The sequence below is a fragment of the Sorex araneus genome, chromosome 1, assembly GCF_027595985.1.
Source record: "Sorex araneus isolate mSorAra2 chromosome 1, mSorAra2.pri, whole genome shotgun sequence".
NCBI lineage: Eukaryota > Metazoa > Chordata > Mammalia > Eulipotyphla > Soricidae > Sorex > Sorex araneus.
Genome location: NC_073302.1, coordinates 437,206,253 through 437,225,680, shown reverse-complemented (window position 1 = coordinate 437,225,680; position 19,428 = coordinate 437,206,253). Strand labels below are relative to the sequence as shown.

The following is a 19,428-nucleotide window of genomic DNA, read 5'->3' as shown; positions in this document are numbered from 1 at the left end:
ACATGCAGGGTAACAGGGACTGAACCTCGGATGGCTGCGTGCAAGGCAAGCACCCTGCCTGCTGTAATACATCTCCTGCCCACAATGCAGAGCCTTTGCGTAATCATTGTAAGAGGCAGGGGAGTCTGGTGGTCACTAATCCAGCCGACAGGGGCAGACTTGCCGCCCTGTAGTCCACCAGGAGGCAAGCTGCTTACGTTTGCTGATTAAGGGGCTGGAGCAATAGCACAGCGGGTTCGACTCCCAGCATCCCATATGGTGCCCTGACCACCGCCATGGGTAATTCCTGAGTTCAGAGCCAGGAGTAACCCCTGTGCATCTCCAGGTGAGACCCAAAAAGCAAAAAAAAAAAAAAAAAAAAAAAAAAAAAAAAAAAGTTTGCCAATGAAGCACGATGACTAGGTTTCCTGGGGGACCAGGAACTTGTGCTGAGGTCTGTTGTAAGGACGAAATCAGTGAACACATGCCAGGGGTCATCAGTGGCTGGACGACTACATGGCACGTATGCAGCTCTGCGACACGTGAGCGGCTCTACATACAGGGAGCACTCTGTCAACATTCCCAGCACAAACTCTTCGAGGGCAACCTGCTGAGGCCAGAGCAACAGCAGGGAGCCGGGAGCTTGCCTTGCACGTGGCGGACCCAGGTTCAATCCTCGCATCCTGGATGAGCCTCTAGCGCCGTCAGGGGTAATTCCTGAGTGCGAAGCCTGGAATAACCCCCTGGGTCACCGCTGAGTGTGGCCCTGAAGCCAAAACAAACCCCCAAATGGCCACCTGCTGCTAACAGGCCTCTGCCCAGGCTACTTCCTCTCAACACAGGTCTGCTTCCGAAGCTGTCACTGGGTTCACAGCCCCGTCCCCGTGCCACCCCCAGCCCCGGGCCTCTTACCGTTAAACGTCTGCTGTAAGTGCGCAGGCAGAGGTGAGTGGGAGAGCGGCGCTGCGTGCTGGGCTCCTGGCTGTAAACCCTTTAGTAAATCTGAGGGGAGAACGGAGGGTTAGTGGCCTGCGACACGGGCGCAGGCACCAGCGCTGCCTTCCAAGACCTACCAAAACAACAACGAAAACGCCCGTGTGCCAAGCCCGACTCCTCCCACTGCTGAGCCACCGCGGGCCACCGAGCGCTGTCCCCGCGCCCCTGCTCCGCGGCTCCCGGGGCCGCCCCGCCACTTACTCTGAGTTAGGCTGTGGTGGAAAGCGGCTGAGGTAGATCCCGAGGCGGCTGTCACTCCCGCGGTGTCCGTCCCAAAGCCAAGGAGCTCCAGGGGAAACTGGAAGGGCATGGTCACTGGAACAAGGCCACCCAGCATCCCAAAAGGAGTCACATTTTGATTTGTTACAGACAAAGGTGATGTCATGAGAGTCAGAGGTGAGGCATTAGCCAATAAGGACGCTCCTGCTGTGGGCTGCAGAAACCAGGGGTCAAAACACGTCAGAACCAAGCCTTTCACCTGACCCCGTCACTGCACCTAACCTCCGCCTCTGCTCTAACAGCGACGTGGCGAGACAGAAATGGAGACTCAGCTGAAAAGCGTATTTCAGAGCAAGCGTATTTCAGGCCTTGCTGGTCCCCTCTGCTTTGGGCACCCAGTTCCACCTTTCGAGCGCTTAAAGGTCTACGTTAACCTCCAAGTGAGAGTCATTTAATCCACTAACGTTCCATCTTTCCTTCTTTCCTTTTTTTTTCTTGCTTTTTGGGTCACACCCAGCGATGTTCAGGGGTTACTCCTGGCTTTGCACTCAGGAATTACTCCTGGCAGTGCTTGGGGGACCATATGGGATGCCGGGGATCGAACCCGGGTCGGCCGCGTGCAAGGCAAACGCCCTACCCGCTGTGCTATCGCTCCAGCCCCTCCTTCTTTCCTTTTGTTTGGTTTTGGGGCCACCCCTGAAGGTGCTGGGGTGGGGGTGGCTCGAGCCAGCGCCTTAACCCTGCACTGCCTCTGCGCCAGCCATTGGTTTCCACCTTTGTGCGTCCGCCCTGGATTCCAACAGGAAGAGATTCACGCCCCACAGCTTAGGAAGCCTCTGGGAACGCAGAGCAACTCGCCTGAAGATCTCTGCTGCAGGGCCCGAGCGATGGTACAGTGGGTAGGGTGTCTTCCTTGCACATGCCCACCTGGATTCGATCCCCGGCACCCCCACTCCCAGCCGTGCCTAAACTGATCCCTGAGCACTGCCAGGTATGGCCCCCAAGCCAAAGCTAACCAAAAGGAGACAAACCCCCACAAAACCCAACCCTGCTGGCCCGAGCCGGGCCCCTGGTGTTCTGGACACTTCCTCTCCCAGAGTGACGTCGATGACTCATTCTGAGGAGGGCGGGGAGGGGGGAGGGGGGGTTGCCCTCTGCAGTCTGCACCCGCCCCACAGGGCCGAGGGCTCCCTTAGATCCCGGGTGCGAGGGGATGTGTCTCTGTGCACTTGAGGGCCCACGTAACTGCTGATCCTACACAGCGGTCTCGGGAGTCTCTGGCCCTCTCACAGCCTCCCGCCGGCTCCTCCATTCTCTCAGACTCTGCACTCCGCGTGAAATGTTTCCTCCCAATTCCAAACTGGTGCTAAGCCCCCTTCTCAACCTCCGTTCACTGTGGCGAGCTGCCTGGCACACCACACTGGGATACGTCTCTCGCTGCCTGTGCCCACTGCCCTCCGGGCCCTGCTCAATGCGCCCAGTCACAGACCCTCTCCGGGCGGTCATCCTGGCTCCAAACTCTAGTTTCAAGACTCTGAGACAGGGCCAGAGAGATACTCCAGCAGGCAAGGCGGTTGCCTTGCATGCCGCTGACCTAGGTTCAGTCCCAGGCAACCCCTATGGTCCACTGAGCCCCCACCAGGAATGACTCCTGAATTCAGAGCCAGGAGTAACAGCTGGGTGTGACCCCAAACAAAAAAAAATCCTAAGACAATGTAGAAGATGAGCTCATTGTCAACATACATCTATTTTTTTGCTAATTACAATTTCTGCTAACGCTTGGTCACATGTTTTTTCACGCCCCACGTTCGGACTTGACTTTTCTTATTTAGTTTTTGGGCCATACCTGAAGGTGCTGGGAATCACGTGGAGCTGGGTATGGCACCTGGGGCTCCCACATGCCACCTCCCAGTCCTCACCCCTTTTCCTACTTGCAAGCCTTTTTCTCTCTCATGCCAACAATGATAAACAAAAATGCATGTATTTGGAAAACAGCTGCTAGGTCACAAATAATGCTTAAGCAACTTAGAAAAGCTATCTACTAAAACTATATTGACCTAAAAACAAACATTTCTTTCTTCCTTTTAATCATAATTCCTTGAGTCTCAGAATATTATGGGGCTCACATTCCAAAGTCACCCCCAAGGAAATGCCCTAGTGAGGAACATTAAATACCTTTTTTCATTTTTTTTTTCTTTTTTGGGTCACACCCAGCGATGCTCAGGGGTTACTCTTGGCTTCGAACTTAGGAATTACTCCTGGCGGTGCTTGGGGAACCATATGGGATGCCAGGGATCAAATCTGGGTCGGCTGCATGCAAGGCAAACGACCTACCCGCTGTACTATCACTCCGGCCCGGGGCATTAAATACCTTTAATAAGGAGCAGCCTTTAAGCTTTTCTGGAGAAGGAAAACACTTAAAAAGAAGGAAAAGGAAAATCAGGGCAAGTTCCACACAATTAAGTGACTGAATAGGGACAATAAAAAGTGGTACCAGGCTACATCTTGCTAACATCAAGTTCTTTCAAAGAACTGTCCACACAACTGAGGCCAAGCGCCAGCTGACTGATACAGAAGCACCGACAAGCTGATCCCCTGAAGATGCCCTTTTCAGAGGGGACGTTATCTGGATGCACAGATGTGGCGGGCATAAAGCAGGCGCATTAGCTGGGCAATGCCCCATGTGCAGACTTTCCAGGGTTCCAGAGGAAAGGGGGACAGGAAACTTGGTTCTTCCTGTGGTAGGCGTTCCAGTTCTCTAGACCACATTTCACTCTGGTGGGTGCATCTGTTCCTCATTCTCCACAAGACCAGAGACCGTCAGGGCTGGAGTGATAGCACAGCGGGTAGGGCATTTGCCTTGCACGCAGCTAACCTGGGTTCGATTCCCAGCATCCCATATGGTCCCCCGAGTACCGCCAGGAGTAACCCCTGAACTCAGAGCCAGGAGTCAGCCCTGATCAGTCACATCGCTAGATGTGACCCAAAAAGTCCCCCCCCAAAAGACCAGAAACTGTTACTCTCCTCTGCAGAAGGGCCTCATCCCTGCACAGTCTCCACTCCCAGCTGCTGTTCTATCGCTGCCTCATGGCCTTGCCCCCCTCCCCGGAGAGCTGAGTCCCCTTCATGTCAGGCTCTCTCTCACTCTTCCTCCCTGGTGCCCGGCCAGTCCCCCTCAAGTCTGGTGCCAAGTACAATGAGATCTTCCTCACTCCTTAGTTTCACGTCACCGCGTCAATCTATTCTTCATCTTATTGGGGAAGGGGCAGTGCTCAGGTGGTCCAGGGGCCCCAAATAACAATTCCTGGTGACTGGACAAGTGGTTCAGTGCAGGGTTCGAGGATGTGATGCTGCAGAGGCCAGTGGCGCTGGGGTGACTACATGGTTCCGGGAAGCGAGACTGGGTCAGGTATTAACCAGGCATGTCTCACACTGAACCATCTCCTGGCTCTGCTATCTGATTTGTTCCTTCATTTACTGGACCTTTAGTTTAGCTTTGTTTGGGGGCCACACCCCGAGGAGCAGGGGTTACTCCTGGCTCTGCACTCAGAATCACTCCTGGCAGACAGGACACCATAGGGGACGCCAGGGACTGAACCCAGGTGGGACAAGTGCAAGAGAAGCACCTACCCACTGTACTACGGCTCCGGCCCACACTCAGCATGGCTCTAAAAACTCCTGTGTTCTGCTTATTTTCCATCTAAAGTATATGCTCCCACAAGGAGGGGTCTCAAATACAATCTTCACCCCACTCCCCTAGCATCAAGAAGAGCGCCTGGCACAAACACAACACTCGGTAAGCACTTGTTTACCGAATAAATGATATGGGGGAATTATAAAGGGGCAAAGACAGAAAATCAGTACCGTGAAAGGCAAGAACAGGAAGTTGAATATCATACTATTAAAGGAGAAAGCAGTAAATACCTCGCCCCTTTTTTAACTGCCTGTTTGGGTCACACCTAGCGATGCTCAGGGATTACTCCTAGTTCTGCACTCAAGAATTACTCCCGGATTGCATTTTTCATGTCCCTTTCCTCTGTCTCATTGTTTGCATATAGGAAGGCCATGGACTTTTGGGTATTGATTTTATAGCCTGCGACTTTACTGTATAGGTCAATTGTTTCTAAGAGTTTCTTACTAGAGCTTTTAGGTTTCTCTAGGTATAGCATCATATCGTCTGCGAATAGTGAGAGCTTGATTTCTTCCTTTCCGATCTGAATCCCCTTAATATCTTTTTCTTGCCTGATGGCTATTGCTAATACTTCCAATACTATATTAAAGAGAAGTGGTAGGGTGGGGTGGGGGGAGACGGGTCTGGGGAGGGGGGGAGGGATGTTGGGTTTACTAGTGGTGGAGAATGGGCACTGATGAAGGGATGGGTTATTGAACTTTGTATGGGGGAAGCATGAGCACAAAGATGTATGGATCTGTAACTGTACCCTCACGATGACTCTCTAATTAAAAATAAACTAATAAAAAAAATAATAAAAAATGAAAAAAAAAAATAAACTAATAAAAAAAAAAAAAGAATTACTCCCGGAGGTGCTTGGGGGATCATATGGGATGCTGGGGACGGAACCAGGTTGGCCACGTGCAAAGCAAATGCCCTCCCTGCTGTACTACTGCTCTGGCCCCAAGCCCCCAAGTTATTTTTGTTATTGTTTTGTTTTGGGCCACACGTGGTGGAGCTAAGGGATTACTCCTGGCTGTGCTCAGGAATCATTCCTAGCAGTGCTTGGGGAACCATATGGGGTGCTGGCACTGAATCTGGATCAACCCTGTGCAAAGCAGGCACCCTACACACGTACTATGGTACTAGCCCCACAGAAAAGAAAATTTTCTAGGTGTCTTTGGTGACGGAGCAGAGCATGAAGGGGGGGATTTTCAGATGGAGCTGGATGCTCCAGAGGCCACACATAGCCGACTCCACTTCAGGAAGACGCTCCAGGAAAAGAAAACACAATCGAAAGCCTGGATATACTAAATGGAGAAACAACATACTCAATTACTGATTATGTTCCCTGTCAAATCAGGAAGACAGAACAGCCAGGCTCGGGTTCCGACAGAGGACACTGAGGTCTCCAAATCACAGAGCTTTTCACAGAGAATTAGCCCAGGAGGGAGCCATTCCCTGTTAGAAACACAAAATGTGCTCTGTAGGGCCCCTGCGCCAGCTTGGCTGACCAGTATGCCGAGCATCAGTGGTCTTTCGGGACAAATGATCAGGCATAGGAACATTTCCAGGAGAGGAGGGGAAAAAAAAAAACACTGATACATTCTGGTGATAAAGACATAAGGAAAGATTTAACTTTAAATTCAAGGAAAAACAGGGGCTGGAGTGATAGCACAGCAGGTAGGACGTTTGTTTGCCTTGCATGCGGCCGACCGGGTTTCGATTCCCAGCATCCCGTATTGTCCCCTGAGCACCGCCAAGGGTAATTCCTGAGTTCAGAGCCAGGAGTAACCCCTGTGCATCGCCAGGTGTAACTCAAAAAGCAAAAAAACAAAACAAACAAAAAAACCCACAAAATTCAAGAAAAAAAACAAAGCAAGTAGAAAAATGCCCAAAATTTAGAGTAAAACAGCAAATCAAGCCATACTTTATAGTAACAATAGGGAAGAGAGATAGTAAGTACAGCAGGCAGGGTGTTTGCCTTGCACACAACCGACCCAGGTTCAATACCCAGTGCTCCATATGGTCCCTATGGCAGCACCAGAAGTGATTCCTGAGTGCAGAGCCAGGAGTAACCCCTGAGCATCGCCAGGTGCAATTCCTCCCCCAAAAATATAGCTCAACAAAAATATAGACTTAATAAGGAGTTGCGATATTACTCCTTCAGGAGAATGGGACAGGTGAGAGAGCTAAAATTTTATTTATCTTAATGATATGTCAAAGATAACTCAGAGTTTTATAAATGGAGAGTCTCCTTCACAGTGCCCACTCCCTTCAATCTCCGGTATTCCACATGGTCCCCAAAACCCCCGTCAGGAGTAAATCCTCAACATTGCCAGGTGTGGCCCCCAAACAAAAGTAAAACAAACAAACCCCCCAAACAACAACAAAAGAGTTTCCCTTCACTAACACTTTATTTTTTATTTAAAAAAAAAATTTGGGGGGCTGGAGGAATAGCACAGCGGGTAGGGCGTTTGCCTTGCACGCGGCTGACCCAGGTTCGAATCCCAGCATCCCATATGGTCCCCTGAGCACTGCCAGGGGTGATTCCTGAGTGTAGAGCCAGGAGTAAACCCTGTGCATCGCCAGGTGCGACCCCCCCCAAAAAAAAAGCCTGGCAGAGCTGACCATATATGATGCTGAGTTGGCTGTGTGCAAGGCAAGCACCCTCGTCACTTTACTATTGCTCTGGCCCCTAATTTCAGATGTTCATTTGGTGCCAGTTAATTAAATTTTTTCTTTATAGGAAATTTGGAAAAAAATCACCATCCTAGGCCTACAAAAACAGCAGAGCAATGATCTGGGCTTTAAATGTAACTATTGAAAAACAACACTTTTTTTCAATACTCATGTTCTAAGTACAAAATAATGAAAATTAGATAAAGCTAGCCACAGTTTGGGAAAATTTGTATTTCAAAGAAAGAGTGAAAAATGATTAGGGACTTGTCACTTTTACAGAAACAAAACAGCAGAAAGGCCTCGGACTTATCTATTAATACAAACGAAGGGGCTGGGAGACGACACCGGCCTAGCATGAACCGGATGTGAGCTCAATTCCCTGAGCATCTCTGACTTGGGCCCTGGGGATCAAAGGCTGGTATCCCCAGCACTGCAAGGCCCGAGCGGCACTGCATCTGCAGGCCTTTGCACCGAAGCGCGGGGCCAGCCCTGAGAATCACTGGTGGGATGCCCGGGCAAGCTGAGCGCTGCTTGGGAGGCGTCCCCCACCTAAAGACCCCAAATTACACAAGTCAGTGGGGCAGTCTGTCCGGCACTGGAGATGACAATTCCAGAGAGGACCAAGTGTGCAAGAGCTAAGGGAAGTAATACAAGAAACAAGCAGAAAAGATCCCTTGAGTTCCTCACAAACTCCTACTAGCTGAGATAAATATGAATAAAAAGCTCTTGAATGAGGAAACTGTGGTGTCAAAAAGATCACTCTGATTCCTAGTACCGCCAGGAAAACACACTGCGACTCAACACAGAGGATTACACATGAATAGCTGCAGAGCTCTGCCTGAAACTCTCTGCACCCACCCCTCCCCGCCTCCAGAGAGAGGACTGGGATCGCTGGCATCCCACACGGACGCCAGCACCACCAGGAGTAATCCTGAGCCAGGAGTAACCAGAGCATTGCCTGGTGTGGCCCCAAAAACAAAACAAAAGAAGCCACAAAAAGTAATCAAATAAAAAAAAAATACCCTCAATCAGCATAAAACATTTTTATTTGAAAAGACAAAGAAAAATATGTGCTTCAATTATATCAGAAAATTAGAGAAGTAGAATGAGGAAAAGACGGGTGAAATTAAATTTGTAAGTGAACACATCTGGTTTTAGACCTCATTAAGGCAGTCCTAAACAACGCATTGAGATAAGAATTTAAGTTTTAGAAAATCACTCTGGTACTTAAATAACTGGGGTAAAAAAAAAAGAGAACTCTACACCCCCATCAAGACCACTGTCGTAAGTCTCCCCATCGCTGGCGGAGGGGTGAGGAAGCCCATCTGCCCCAGGAGCATTCCTGGGCCAGCACAAGCCTGTTTCTACACCTTCCTACAAGCAACACTCCCCGCGTGCCCTCCCACGCTCCGGCGGGAGCACACGCAGCACACGTACCTGCACGCCGGCCGTTCCCACCGAGGACCCTGAGGCAGAGGATGGTCTGTGTGGAGCAGACAACGGTTTAGTAGCACCCTGTGTTCCACTTCCTGCTCCCCCTGCGAGACTAGTCCTACTGGCTCCGCTCGCGTTCAGGCTGCTGCCTCTGCTGGCGGGCGCGTTCGCCGCGATCCCGCTCAGGCTATTCTTCCCGAGGGTTCCGGCGGATGAAGAGTTTGTGAGCTTCGAAGGGGCCTGGAGACTTTTCGCAGACGAGAGGCCTGAAGTGCGATTCGAGGGCAGCAAGTTCAAGGTGGGAGAGTGTCTGCTGACGCCCATCCCAGCGGGCTGTTTGTGGGCGGGGTTGCCCCCGCCGGAGTGGCTACTCTGGGCTACTAGTGCATTTGGACTGGGAGAGCCGGGGGAGACGGCGGGCTTGGGCACCGGGCTGGACTTGGACAGCAGTTTGCTGGAGACGGAAGGCTTGGGCGAGGGGGCAGGCTTGGGGGCGGGCAAGGGCTTAGGAGATGTGGCAGGTTTGGGAGATGCGGCAAGTTTTGGAGATGCAGCCATTGAAAAGGGGGACTTGAAACCCTGCGCGGAGATTTGTGACACCATCGCCTTGGCTAAATAGTTACTGGAGGTAGTGGTGCTAGGTGCAGTCCTAGAAACCAGGGGGTGGGACCCTTGAGAACCATTCCCAGGCGAGGCGGTGGATAAGGGAAGGCGGTACATAAGTGGCTTATCTGAAGTCTTCAGGAGCGGGGACGAACAGGAAAGCTGGGGGTTATTACTCAGTTTCACCACGGGGTTGGTCTGGGATTTACTGATGGTCGCTTGCAGTGGAGACACGTAGTTCTGCGGGACAGCGGAATGCTGGTGCACCTTTGTGACTTGCGCGAGTGGAGAAGCATCTTGGGCCTCGGGGGTTCCCAGAGCGTGAGAGGGGGCAGCAACTTGGGCTTGGGAGGAGGAGGCGCCGTGGGCTTGGGCAGAGGCAGCGTGGAGGTGGCTCGCCCTCTGCAGTCCCTGCTGAAGCAGCCTGGCCGGCAACGGTTCCAAGGAGACTTTCGGGTTCTGGATCGAAGAGCCAGCAATAAGGCCTGAAGAGATGCCAGTATGAGCTAAATCCTGGGGTTTCTTTGGTACTGGCCCGGTATGGCCAGCGATGAGACTCGACGAATGTGCAGTCTGAGTAGAATCGAGTTTTTTCGGTGCGGCCAGGGGTAGCTTACTCATGATACTTGCGAGTTTCTCTTCTCTCAGTCCCGGGCGGGGCTTGGCCGTGGACACGGCGAGCCGGGCGCCAGCTGGAGGGCCCTTGCTGCTGCTGTTGAGAGCGGCGAGGGCTTCAGAGACCAGCTCGAGCGCGGGCGGAGGAAAAGCCAGGTCTTCATCGAGGGAGTCATCGAGGCAGATGGGCTCCTGGGCTGGGCCTGAGCCAGAACTGGTGGAGGCCACGGCGGAAGCGCTCGAGCCCACCGAGGGGCCAGCCACGGCAGCCGCTGCGGGCGCGGGCGTCTTCTGGTCCCTTTTAGGGCTGCACTCCTAGTGTGAACAACATCGTGGTGGGGAAAAAAAAAAAGAACAAAGGAGAATCACAAAGCATTAGTTTCTCAAGGCCTGGGAAATCCTCCAGAGGATTAATTCAAATGCTACCGGAAGCTCCGCTTTAGGCTATAAAATTTTATGGTGACAGAGCTCTGCTTCAACCCTCAAGTGCCCAGTGTTGGCTTGTCCGTGGTCAGTCACTCCGAGAAAAGGACTTCAGAGCAAGTCAAACCCCCCAATGAAACCAAAGTGGGTCCGGACCAGAGATCTCACTCACCGGGCTGGGTGCTGAGCATTCGAGAGGGCCACAGGTACCCAGCACTATGGGGACTTAAACCTGGAGCAAGAAGGCAGGAGTAACCCTGAGCACTGCTGGGTTCAGCTGCCAAACTAAAAAACCCCAAAACTATTTCATCGAAGAAAAAAGAGGGGAGAGGGAGAGTAAAGGAGGTAAGGCATTGCCTTGCGTGTATCTGACCCTGGCAACATCACACTGAAATCTGACGGGGAAGGGCCGGAGTGACATACAGTGGACAGGGAGTTTGCCTTGCACGGCATCCCAAATGGTTCCCCAAGCAATGCCAGGATAATTCCTGAGTGCAGAGCCAGGACTAGTCCCTGAGCATCGCTGGGTGTGACCCAAAAGAGTCACAGAAATAAATAAAACCTGATGGGGGGAAATATGCTTTATTGTTGACCACATTGCCACTTTAAGACCAAGTTCAATTCTTACCTTCACTTTGGGTTTAGGTGCAGGGATCACCTTTTTCTTTGCCCTAAGACAAAAGATCGGAAAGGAGGTCATTGCAGGATTAGTTATTAGGAAAGCATACACTTTTCTAATTGCACGAGTGAAGAATTTCTTTTGCTATTTAAAAAGTTTTTTTACGGGAAAGAAATGTGTGTAAGTGACCAGTGTGATGTGAATAATCACGGTATGTTTTTCCTATTTCATTTAAAAGGCCAAAGTGCTAGTGAAATATGAACGCAGAAAATAAGTTTTTGGAAAGCTGTGGTTCGAGGGACAGTACAGGGGAAAGGCACTTGTCTTGTATGCAGCCTACTCGGGTTGATCCCCAGTACCACATACAGCCCGAGCACCGCCACTACTTAGCCAAATAATGTATCACAAAACAAAGTTGCTTTTTTGCAACTGCTTAAGAGGTAAGAACTCTCTCTGTAATTACATCACCAAGGAAGGCCCAGTTTATAACAGATATTAAGATATGGAGAAGAGACGAATTCTGTGGAATGAAACACTGTGGAAAGTAGGTGAGGTCGGCACGTGTGTGGAACCAGGTGGTAAAGCCCAAGCTTGCTGGGTACCGACAGACAATCAAAAGGGGAGGAGACACAGGACACAGGCCCAGCACCCAGGACCAAGGACCACGGACCCTCAGGGCTGTCCCTGGCTCTGAGCAGCCCCAGGCCTATGGACTCCGGTTCCTGGAGACTACCACAATAACTGTGCAAAAGAAACCTTCTACAATCTAAACCCGCGCTTCCCAGCCGGGGGTCATATGCCTTGCCCTGCAGTGTCCCCAGGATACCCCAAGGGGCCCACAGGTGAACAGGCTATAAATGGGGGGCAAGGGCATACGAATGGGGGGTATAGTGTGAGGAGGAGGCCATGACTGAGAATATTCAGTGTTCCAAAGATAATCAACAGGGTGATCTGGGAGGCCTCCTAATGGTACTCAGGAGGCCCTGGGCCCTCCCAGTGATCGGCAGCTGGGCCAAAAGGTCAACAGAGGGTGCAAGGGTGTGGTGTGGTTGGAGCACTTCGTGTGGAGCTTGGGGGCACAACAGGGCTGCCCCGAGCCATCTTCCAGGGCCGTGAGGTTCCGGGAGCCACATCGCTGTCAGCGGCGTGCAGGGCCTGCGCCTTAATCCCTGGGCTCTCTCTCCAGCCCTCAAAAATAATGTTTCTTTGTTTTTTTTTTTTTAAAAAAAACAAAGTGGTAGTGCAACAGAAATGGTTAAGTGTACATTTATGAGCTATTTCATCTGGGACTTTATTTACTAGTGCCTATAATGCAAGTAACAATAAGTGATAAAACCTGAAATCTGCATTTACTTACGGAGCAGAAGTAAGATGGTTATGCACACTTCGGCTTTCCTTAAAAAGCATTCTGGAAAGATCGAAAGGACACAATTACTTTCTTTATAGCAGATAACATGATAATCACATTATATCTTTTCTTTTTTTAAAGTAAAGCAAAATAAGCGTCTTCTTTCCCCCCTGTTTCGGTTGGGGTGACACCTGACAATGCGCAGGGGTTACTCCTGGCTCTGCACTGAGGAATCATTTCTGGCAGGCTCAGGGGTCCATGTGGGATTGACCCCAGGTCCAACACATGCAAGGCAAGTGCCTTACCTGATGTACTATCAGTCTGGTCCCAGAAAAGGAAGTTTTGACTAAAAGAAATTTACTTAGAGAGGTGTGAAAGAGAGAGATACATGTTCAAAAAAAGTCTCACTGGATCACTTTAATAATTTGATTTTCAATAAACTCTTGATTATTTAAAAAGACACAATAATGTATGGTAATCTCAATAATCTATGCAGGCCTCACAGCATTTTTCCTGTGGAGATGTTTAGTAGTCAGCATATTTTTTCCTGTTCATTCAGCCCTACACAAAAGCAGCTATGTGCTAATTTTAACATCCTTTTTAATTTTTACGAATAAGGTACTGTTATTTTTGCACTACCACTCCACACTGTGTCCAAGAGTCTAAGGCGTGTCTCCTTTTAGGGGCTCCCCAGGAGTGCCAGGCCCAGGGCCACACTCAGCAATGCTGGGCTCAGGCTCGGGCCGTGTTCCTGTCAGGCTTCTACTCCACCCCTCAGCGCTCTCACCGCAGGCCCGGCTCTGATGGTGCTCCACGTCCTGTGAGTGATCCATGGACACTCCAATGTTAATTGTGTGTGCGCGCACACTCTTTATTTTTACTTATTTATTTTAAACAGAAACTTTACTTGGAAGTTTTGTGGAAGGGGTGAGAGGGAGAGAGAATGCGCTCCGGAGAGAACACGGGCGTCTTCAGAGTGGAGAGGGAGCGCCGGTACACATCCCAGCATTAGGGTATGAAAGTACACATATTTTTTTTTTGGGGTCACGCCCGGTGATGCTCAGGAGTTACTCCTGGCTCTGGACTCAGGAATCACTCCTGGCGGTGCTCAGGGGACCATATGGGATGCTGAGAATCGAACCCGGGTCGGCCATGTGCAAGGCAAACGCCCTAGCCGCTGTGCTATCGCTCCAGCCCCATGTGTGCACTCTTTAAAATAGCAGTAATAAGGAAGCAAAATAAAGCCTAGGCTGTGTCCTTTCTTCCTTCCTTCCATGATTCCTTCCTTCCTCCTTCCCTCCCTCCCTTCCTATAGTTTAGGAACTTAAAAGATGAAAAAAAAAAGACACTTGTGAGAGGCCAAAGAGAAAGTACAGTGGTTAGGCTCTTGCCTTGCACAGGGCTTACCTGGGTTTGATCTTTGGCACCACATATTATCTCCCAAGAGTGCCAGGAATGATTCCTCAGCACAGAGCAAGGAGTAAGCCCTGAGCACTTGCCCACACCAAAACCAAACCCAAACCCTGTAAAATGCAAACGCCACGACAGCTTAGGCTGGTCTTACCTTGCCTGCATCCAGCCCTTAGGCCACAATGGTTTCACCTCTGTCTCCATAAATGATTTAAGATAATCCTCTGCCGACTGACTTTTATTTGGCTCCAACTCATAGCATCCCAATTTGATCTCAACAAGGTTACATAATAACGTTCTAAACAGATTAAGAACATAGTTATTTATACGCAAACTGAATTAGAAAATTAGCTTAAAACCAATTTTTAAAGCACATAAATGTGAAGGCAACAATAAAGATTAATACAGGAAGAAAAAAAATTAATACCAGAAGAACTTAGCAGATGACATAAAATTAATTTTTCGGTTTTTTTTTGGGGGGGCGGGCGGGGCTACACTCGGTGGTGTTCAGGACTTGCTCCTGGCTTAGAGATCACTCCTGATGGTGTCCGAGAGACTATATGGGATGCTGAGGACTGAACCTGGGCAGACACGTGCAAGGCAAAGAAGCTACATGCCGGACTGTCACTCAACACCTTTCTCTTCTTTCTCTCAGGAGGGCTGAGAGGGGGCTTGGGTCAACTCAGAGGCTATTCCTAACTGTGTTAGGAGTTAGGAGCGACCCCTGGCCCTGCTTGGGAGACTGTATGCAGCGTAGAGATCACACAGAGACCAGACCCGGTGGGGCAAACATCTTCACCTCTGTACTATCTCTCTGGCCCAGAAGGAAAAAAATTTTGAGGATCTATCACTCATGGCACAGAATCAAACCACAAATACGAGACAACTTCTGATTTCTTTAATCTAGCCACCAGAAGCTGAAAAGGACAATCCTACAACTAAAGCTTTATTTATACAAACAAGACAAAATAAATATTTTGGTTTTGCTTTGGGGCAGGGGTTGGGGTTCAGGATGGAAACATCCGAAATACGATGGTGGGAAGGTGTAATGGTGGTAGGATTGGTGTTTGAATATTAAATGTAATCAAATATGTGAAAAATAAAATTAAAAACTTTATTTACAGTACAGAAATACTACTCAAAATAGATGATCACACAAATATACCGAGAACCTCAACTTCTAAAACCAGTATGGCCATGGGACCAGAGACCCCACGGTGCGCTGAAACAGTGGGAACCAGGCATCCCCCAATTCTTTTAACCTGTCTCTCTCTCTCAACTCCTCCCTCCTGAGCACAGCGCAGGATCCGCGGCTTTCCTGAGCGCAAAATGGAGCCGGCGATCCAGCTGAAACAGGACGCTTTCGCGCGCTTGCGGGAGACCCCAGGGGGCGGGGGCGGCGACCCCCGCCCACCGCAGATAGATATTTAAACCCACCTCCCCCACGTGTGCTTCCCTTTGGATCCGGCTGCGGAGCGAGCATGATGGAAGAGCCCAAGGGAGCGCCCTTGGACTCCAGGCAGCCCACTGAACTAATTCCGGCATGGGACCAGAGACCCCACGGTGCGCTGAAACAGTGGGAACCAGGCATCCCCCAATTCTTTTAACCTGTCTCTCTCTCTCAACTCCTCCCTCCTGAACACAGAGCAGGACTTCTCCATCTTATGAGCACCATAAAAGGGTAAAAGTTTGTAGTGATGTTATTTCTGGTTGTACTTTCCCTGGACTTTATACAGAAACCCAAAACCGCGCGGCCGGTTTTTCTTTTTTTTTTTTTTCTTTTCTTTTTTTTTTTTTTTTGCGGCCGGTTTTTCTTTATACAGAAACCCAAAACCTAATGTCATCTTAGCATCAGCAATATGCAATGGTTCACTTTTAATGGGTCGGACTTTTGTGGGAGATCCTAACAAGAATAGTAAGTCTGTTGCTGAAATATTGAAGGCAATCAAAACGGTAGCCATCTCTCTAGATTAAACTAAGCTATATCCCCACGCCAGCTGAGAAGAAATTTTCTTCTTTCTCGGGAAGAAATTTTCTTTCTTTCTCGGGAAGAAACGCGGCGTGTCGTCAACTACAGTGTGATGTCCATTAAGCAAACAGACCTGGTGGCGTGGGAATGGGATATAAGGGGAAAAATTATGTACATGGAACAGTGGGACGCTGGTGGAATCTCGAGCCGGAGCCAATACCAGCGCAAGACCTTCGGTTCCAGAAACTGCTTGCAGACACTCTACTAGTCTATCAACTAAGCCAGAGCCCCACGTCTGCTGATGACGGGAAATAACCATCCTTTTCGTTTTTTGTTTTCGTTTTTTTTTTCCCTTGTCAGGCAGCGTGGCGATTACTAAACAGGCGTGAACTCGGTGGCGCGGGGCAAGGGGGAAAAAGAAAAGTTATGTAACAAACAGCGGGACTTAATATCTCTATATTCTTAGTAGTGGAGAACTATCAAATGCCTCCTTGGCAATAGGACTGCTTTTCTTTTTGGGGGGAAACCCCAACAACGGTAGTGAGTTGTGTGTTGAAACATGGAATGTAATCGAGATAAGGCATAAACGAAGTGAAACTTATCAAGTACAAGGGTGGGGACTGGGGAGGTGGGAGGGGGCGGCAGGTATACTGGGGGGGGTTGGTGATGGAAGATGGGCACTGGTGAAGGGAAGGGTGTTTGAGAATTGTATAACCGACATAATCCTGAGAACTATGTAACCCTCCACATGGTGATTCAATAAAATTTAAAAAAAAGGAAAAAAAAAATAAAACCAGTATGGCTTATTCAATATTTAGAAGACTAGCCTGAAAAGTAGCTAAATGCAAATAAAAGCAATCATTCTCTAAGGAGTTACTCTTCTCTTGAATCAACCTTTCCTACGTAGTAGTTTTGGGTTGGTATTCTTCCTTCCTGCCCTCTGAGCAGTGGTCAGTAAGTAAGGCTGGATGATCTGTCTGTCTGGTCATCACAAGGGGGGGAGGGGGGGGCCCAGCAGTGCTCAGGGAAGCCTGCGGCCACTCCCAGTGACACCTGGTCCCGCTGAGTGTGTGGTGGAGGCCAGCAAGGCCATCGCACCTGTGCCTGACCACGCGGTGCTAGGGATCCAACTCGGGTCCTCGGACACGGCACACATGAGCTCTGGCCTTGAACTACCCCTCAGCCTGTCCTACTCTTCCAGCCCCTGCAGGCTCTCCTGGTAAGAAATCTGATTTCTGAAAGAGCTATTTAACGTGCAGACTCTGGTTAAACGGTACCTAATGGTGTCATCCCAGTGGAATTTCTTTCGTGGTCCTATGACACGTTTCCCTGGTTTCTCATCATCATCTTCCTCAGATCCATTTTTCTCTCGTTCTTCGTCTGTTTGTAACCTAAATACAAAAAACACTCCATGAACAAAGCTGGAACCAACGTCGCCCAAGGAGAAGTTCCGCATGCATTTGGAAACGTGCCCAACCGAACAATAACTGAGGACAGGGCAGTGGAAACTATCTCCCCACAGAATACTCTGAAGCCTGTGCGAAGGGCACGGCAAGGAAGACCTTAAACTGTAACATGAGGGCACGAACACGGTCCAGGAAATATTCTGTTTCAACCGGGGCCAGTCAAGCTGGTCCAGATGTGAAATACCGATTTTGCCCTGATCACAGCCCTAACCCTAATCAGCAGAGGTTGCTTCTGATGTCAGCGGAACCGGGAAGTGGTCTGCTATCTAAAGGACACTCAGTGGTGCCATGGTGCTGCTGTGTGCGGGTTTCTACACAGTAATGCAGCTCCCTTATGACCAATCCCCGACACAAAACCTGGCTGGCCAGCCTACATGGCCGCACGTTCACATCTTCGGGGCTGCCCCCGATGACCTGCACGACCCTGGCAGATGTGCTACCTGAGTCTGGCAGCCCTGCTGTTCACCGCGTGCAAGCACTGCGGCCAGAGGGGTGACCCCTGAGCAACATGTGCATGAGCAGTGCTCTGAGCCCTGGGAGCCCAGGTCAGGGGTGTGCAGGAGGGAACCTGAGTGCCCAAGACCCCCAGGCACGGCAGCAGCCACAGTGAAAGGGAGGGACGGGGCGCGGGGGAATGGGTACAAAGGCAGTGCAAACAGAAGAGGCACACACTTGGCACACTTAGCCTGACTCCGGGCCTGGCAGTCCTCTTGGTACTTAAATAGCTGCTCGGGCATGACGTTGCTAACGGCCAGTTTCAGTTTCTGCAGAGGTTCTCGTAAACGATCATCCTGAGGGGGAAAAGAAGACACAAAAGGCTCTTCCCGCAAACTGCAACTCACTTCTAAGCACACGCTCAAGAATGAAATTCTTCTCTTGGGTACTGATCCCACATTTGGAATAATAGTGCTTAAATCCAGGTGCTTCTGCTACAGCGGCCTCACACTTAGCACACCTAATAAACTTGGGCTGAAGTGCTCTCGCTTTCACGCGGAAGTCTGGGTTCGACTGCTGGTCTGCATGCTTCCCAGAGCACCCAGCCAGGCAGGTCCCCAAGCCCCCAAACAAGAATAAGCAGAGTCCACGGTCCGTCGGGGAGAGCCCCGCCTTTTGCCTGCTGTCCTAGCCCAGGCTGCGAGCTTTCTCGCCAGCCCTCAGGAGAACGGATAACAGAGGTCCTTTGTACACCCCATGTCTTGTGTATCACACTCTGGCAGTGCCCCGGGACAAATGCCTGAAGCCCTGGGCAATCTCTCCAGTCCAAAAATGTCCCCCTCCCCCCCTTTTTTTTGCTTTTTTGGGTCACACCCGGCGATGCACAGGGGTTCCTCCTGGCTCTGCACTCAGGAATTACTCCTGGCGGTGCTCGGGGGACCATATGGGATGCTGAGAATCAAACCTGGGTCAGCCGAGTGCAAGGCAAACGCCCTCCCCGCTGTGCTATCGCTCCAGCTCCCACTAACAAAACCCTTTTTGTTAGGATTAGTTTTTGTTTTTGTTTTCGGCCACATCCAGCTGTGCTCAACAACCACTTCTGCAGGAGCACAGGCAGCGCCAGGGACGGAAGCCCGGTGAGCCGCATGCGAGACGGTGAGCGCCGTCCTCTCAGGCCACACGTGTTCTGAGTCTGCCCAACGTGACTCGGACACTGCACCCACAGGACAATGGAAGGAGTCAGGTGTCCGTCCTGCACTGCAGCACCAAGCGTGGGCGTGGGCGGCCACCAACAGGATGCTGGCACACAGCTCTCCCTTCCATGGTTACTATGACTGAAGCGGCAAACATCAACGCCAGGTCAAGGCCAAAAGGAAAATTCTCCCCTGCGGGACACTTTTATCTGAACAGATTTGAGCAAGAAAGCAAGCAAGCAGGCTTGTATTTGACAGCTTTATTCAACCAATTGAGTATTTTTATCTTGCAAATGACAAATATTTATGTGTGACTAATTACAACACACTTTTATGACTATCAAACATAAGGCATAATTAGAAATTT

At 50.3% G+C, this 19,428-nt stretch overlaps 1 protein-coding gene across 2 annotated transcripts in view; it reads right to left on the bottom strand.

The window, feature by feature from the left end:
• Positions 1-19,428, bottom strand: part of UBN2 (ubinuclein 2) — an 81,600-nt gene that overhangs the window by 9,215 nt on the left and 52,957 nt on the right. Inside the window, exons 9-16 of one of the 2 annotated variants that reach the window (XM_055124517.1) lie at positions 18,106-18,224; positions 17,245-17,358; positions 14,153-14,296; positions 12,598-12,648; positions 11,250-11,292; positions 8,984-10,513; positions 1,177-1,408; positions 892-981 (exon numbers count right to left, since the gene is read on the bottom strand). In XM_055124517.1, the coding sequence (XP_054980492.1) occupies positions 892-981; positions 1,177-1,408; positions 8,984-10,513; positions 11,250-11,292; positions 12,598-12,648; positions 14,153-14,296; positions 17,245-17,358; positions 18,106-18,224 (2,323 nt within the window). The remainder of the gene's footprint in view (positions 1-891; positions 982-1,176; positions 1,409-8,983; positions 10,514-11,249; positions 11,293-12,597; positions 12,649-14,152; positions 14,297-17,244; positions 17,359-18,105; positions 18,225-19,428) is intronic. The other variant, XM_055124519.1, reaches the window with a different exon arrangement.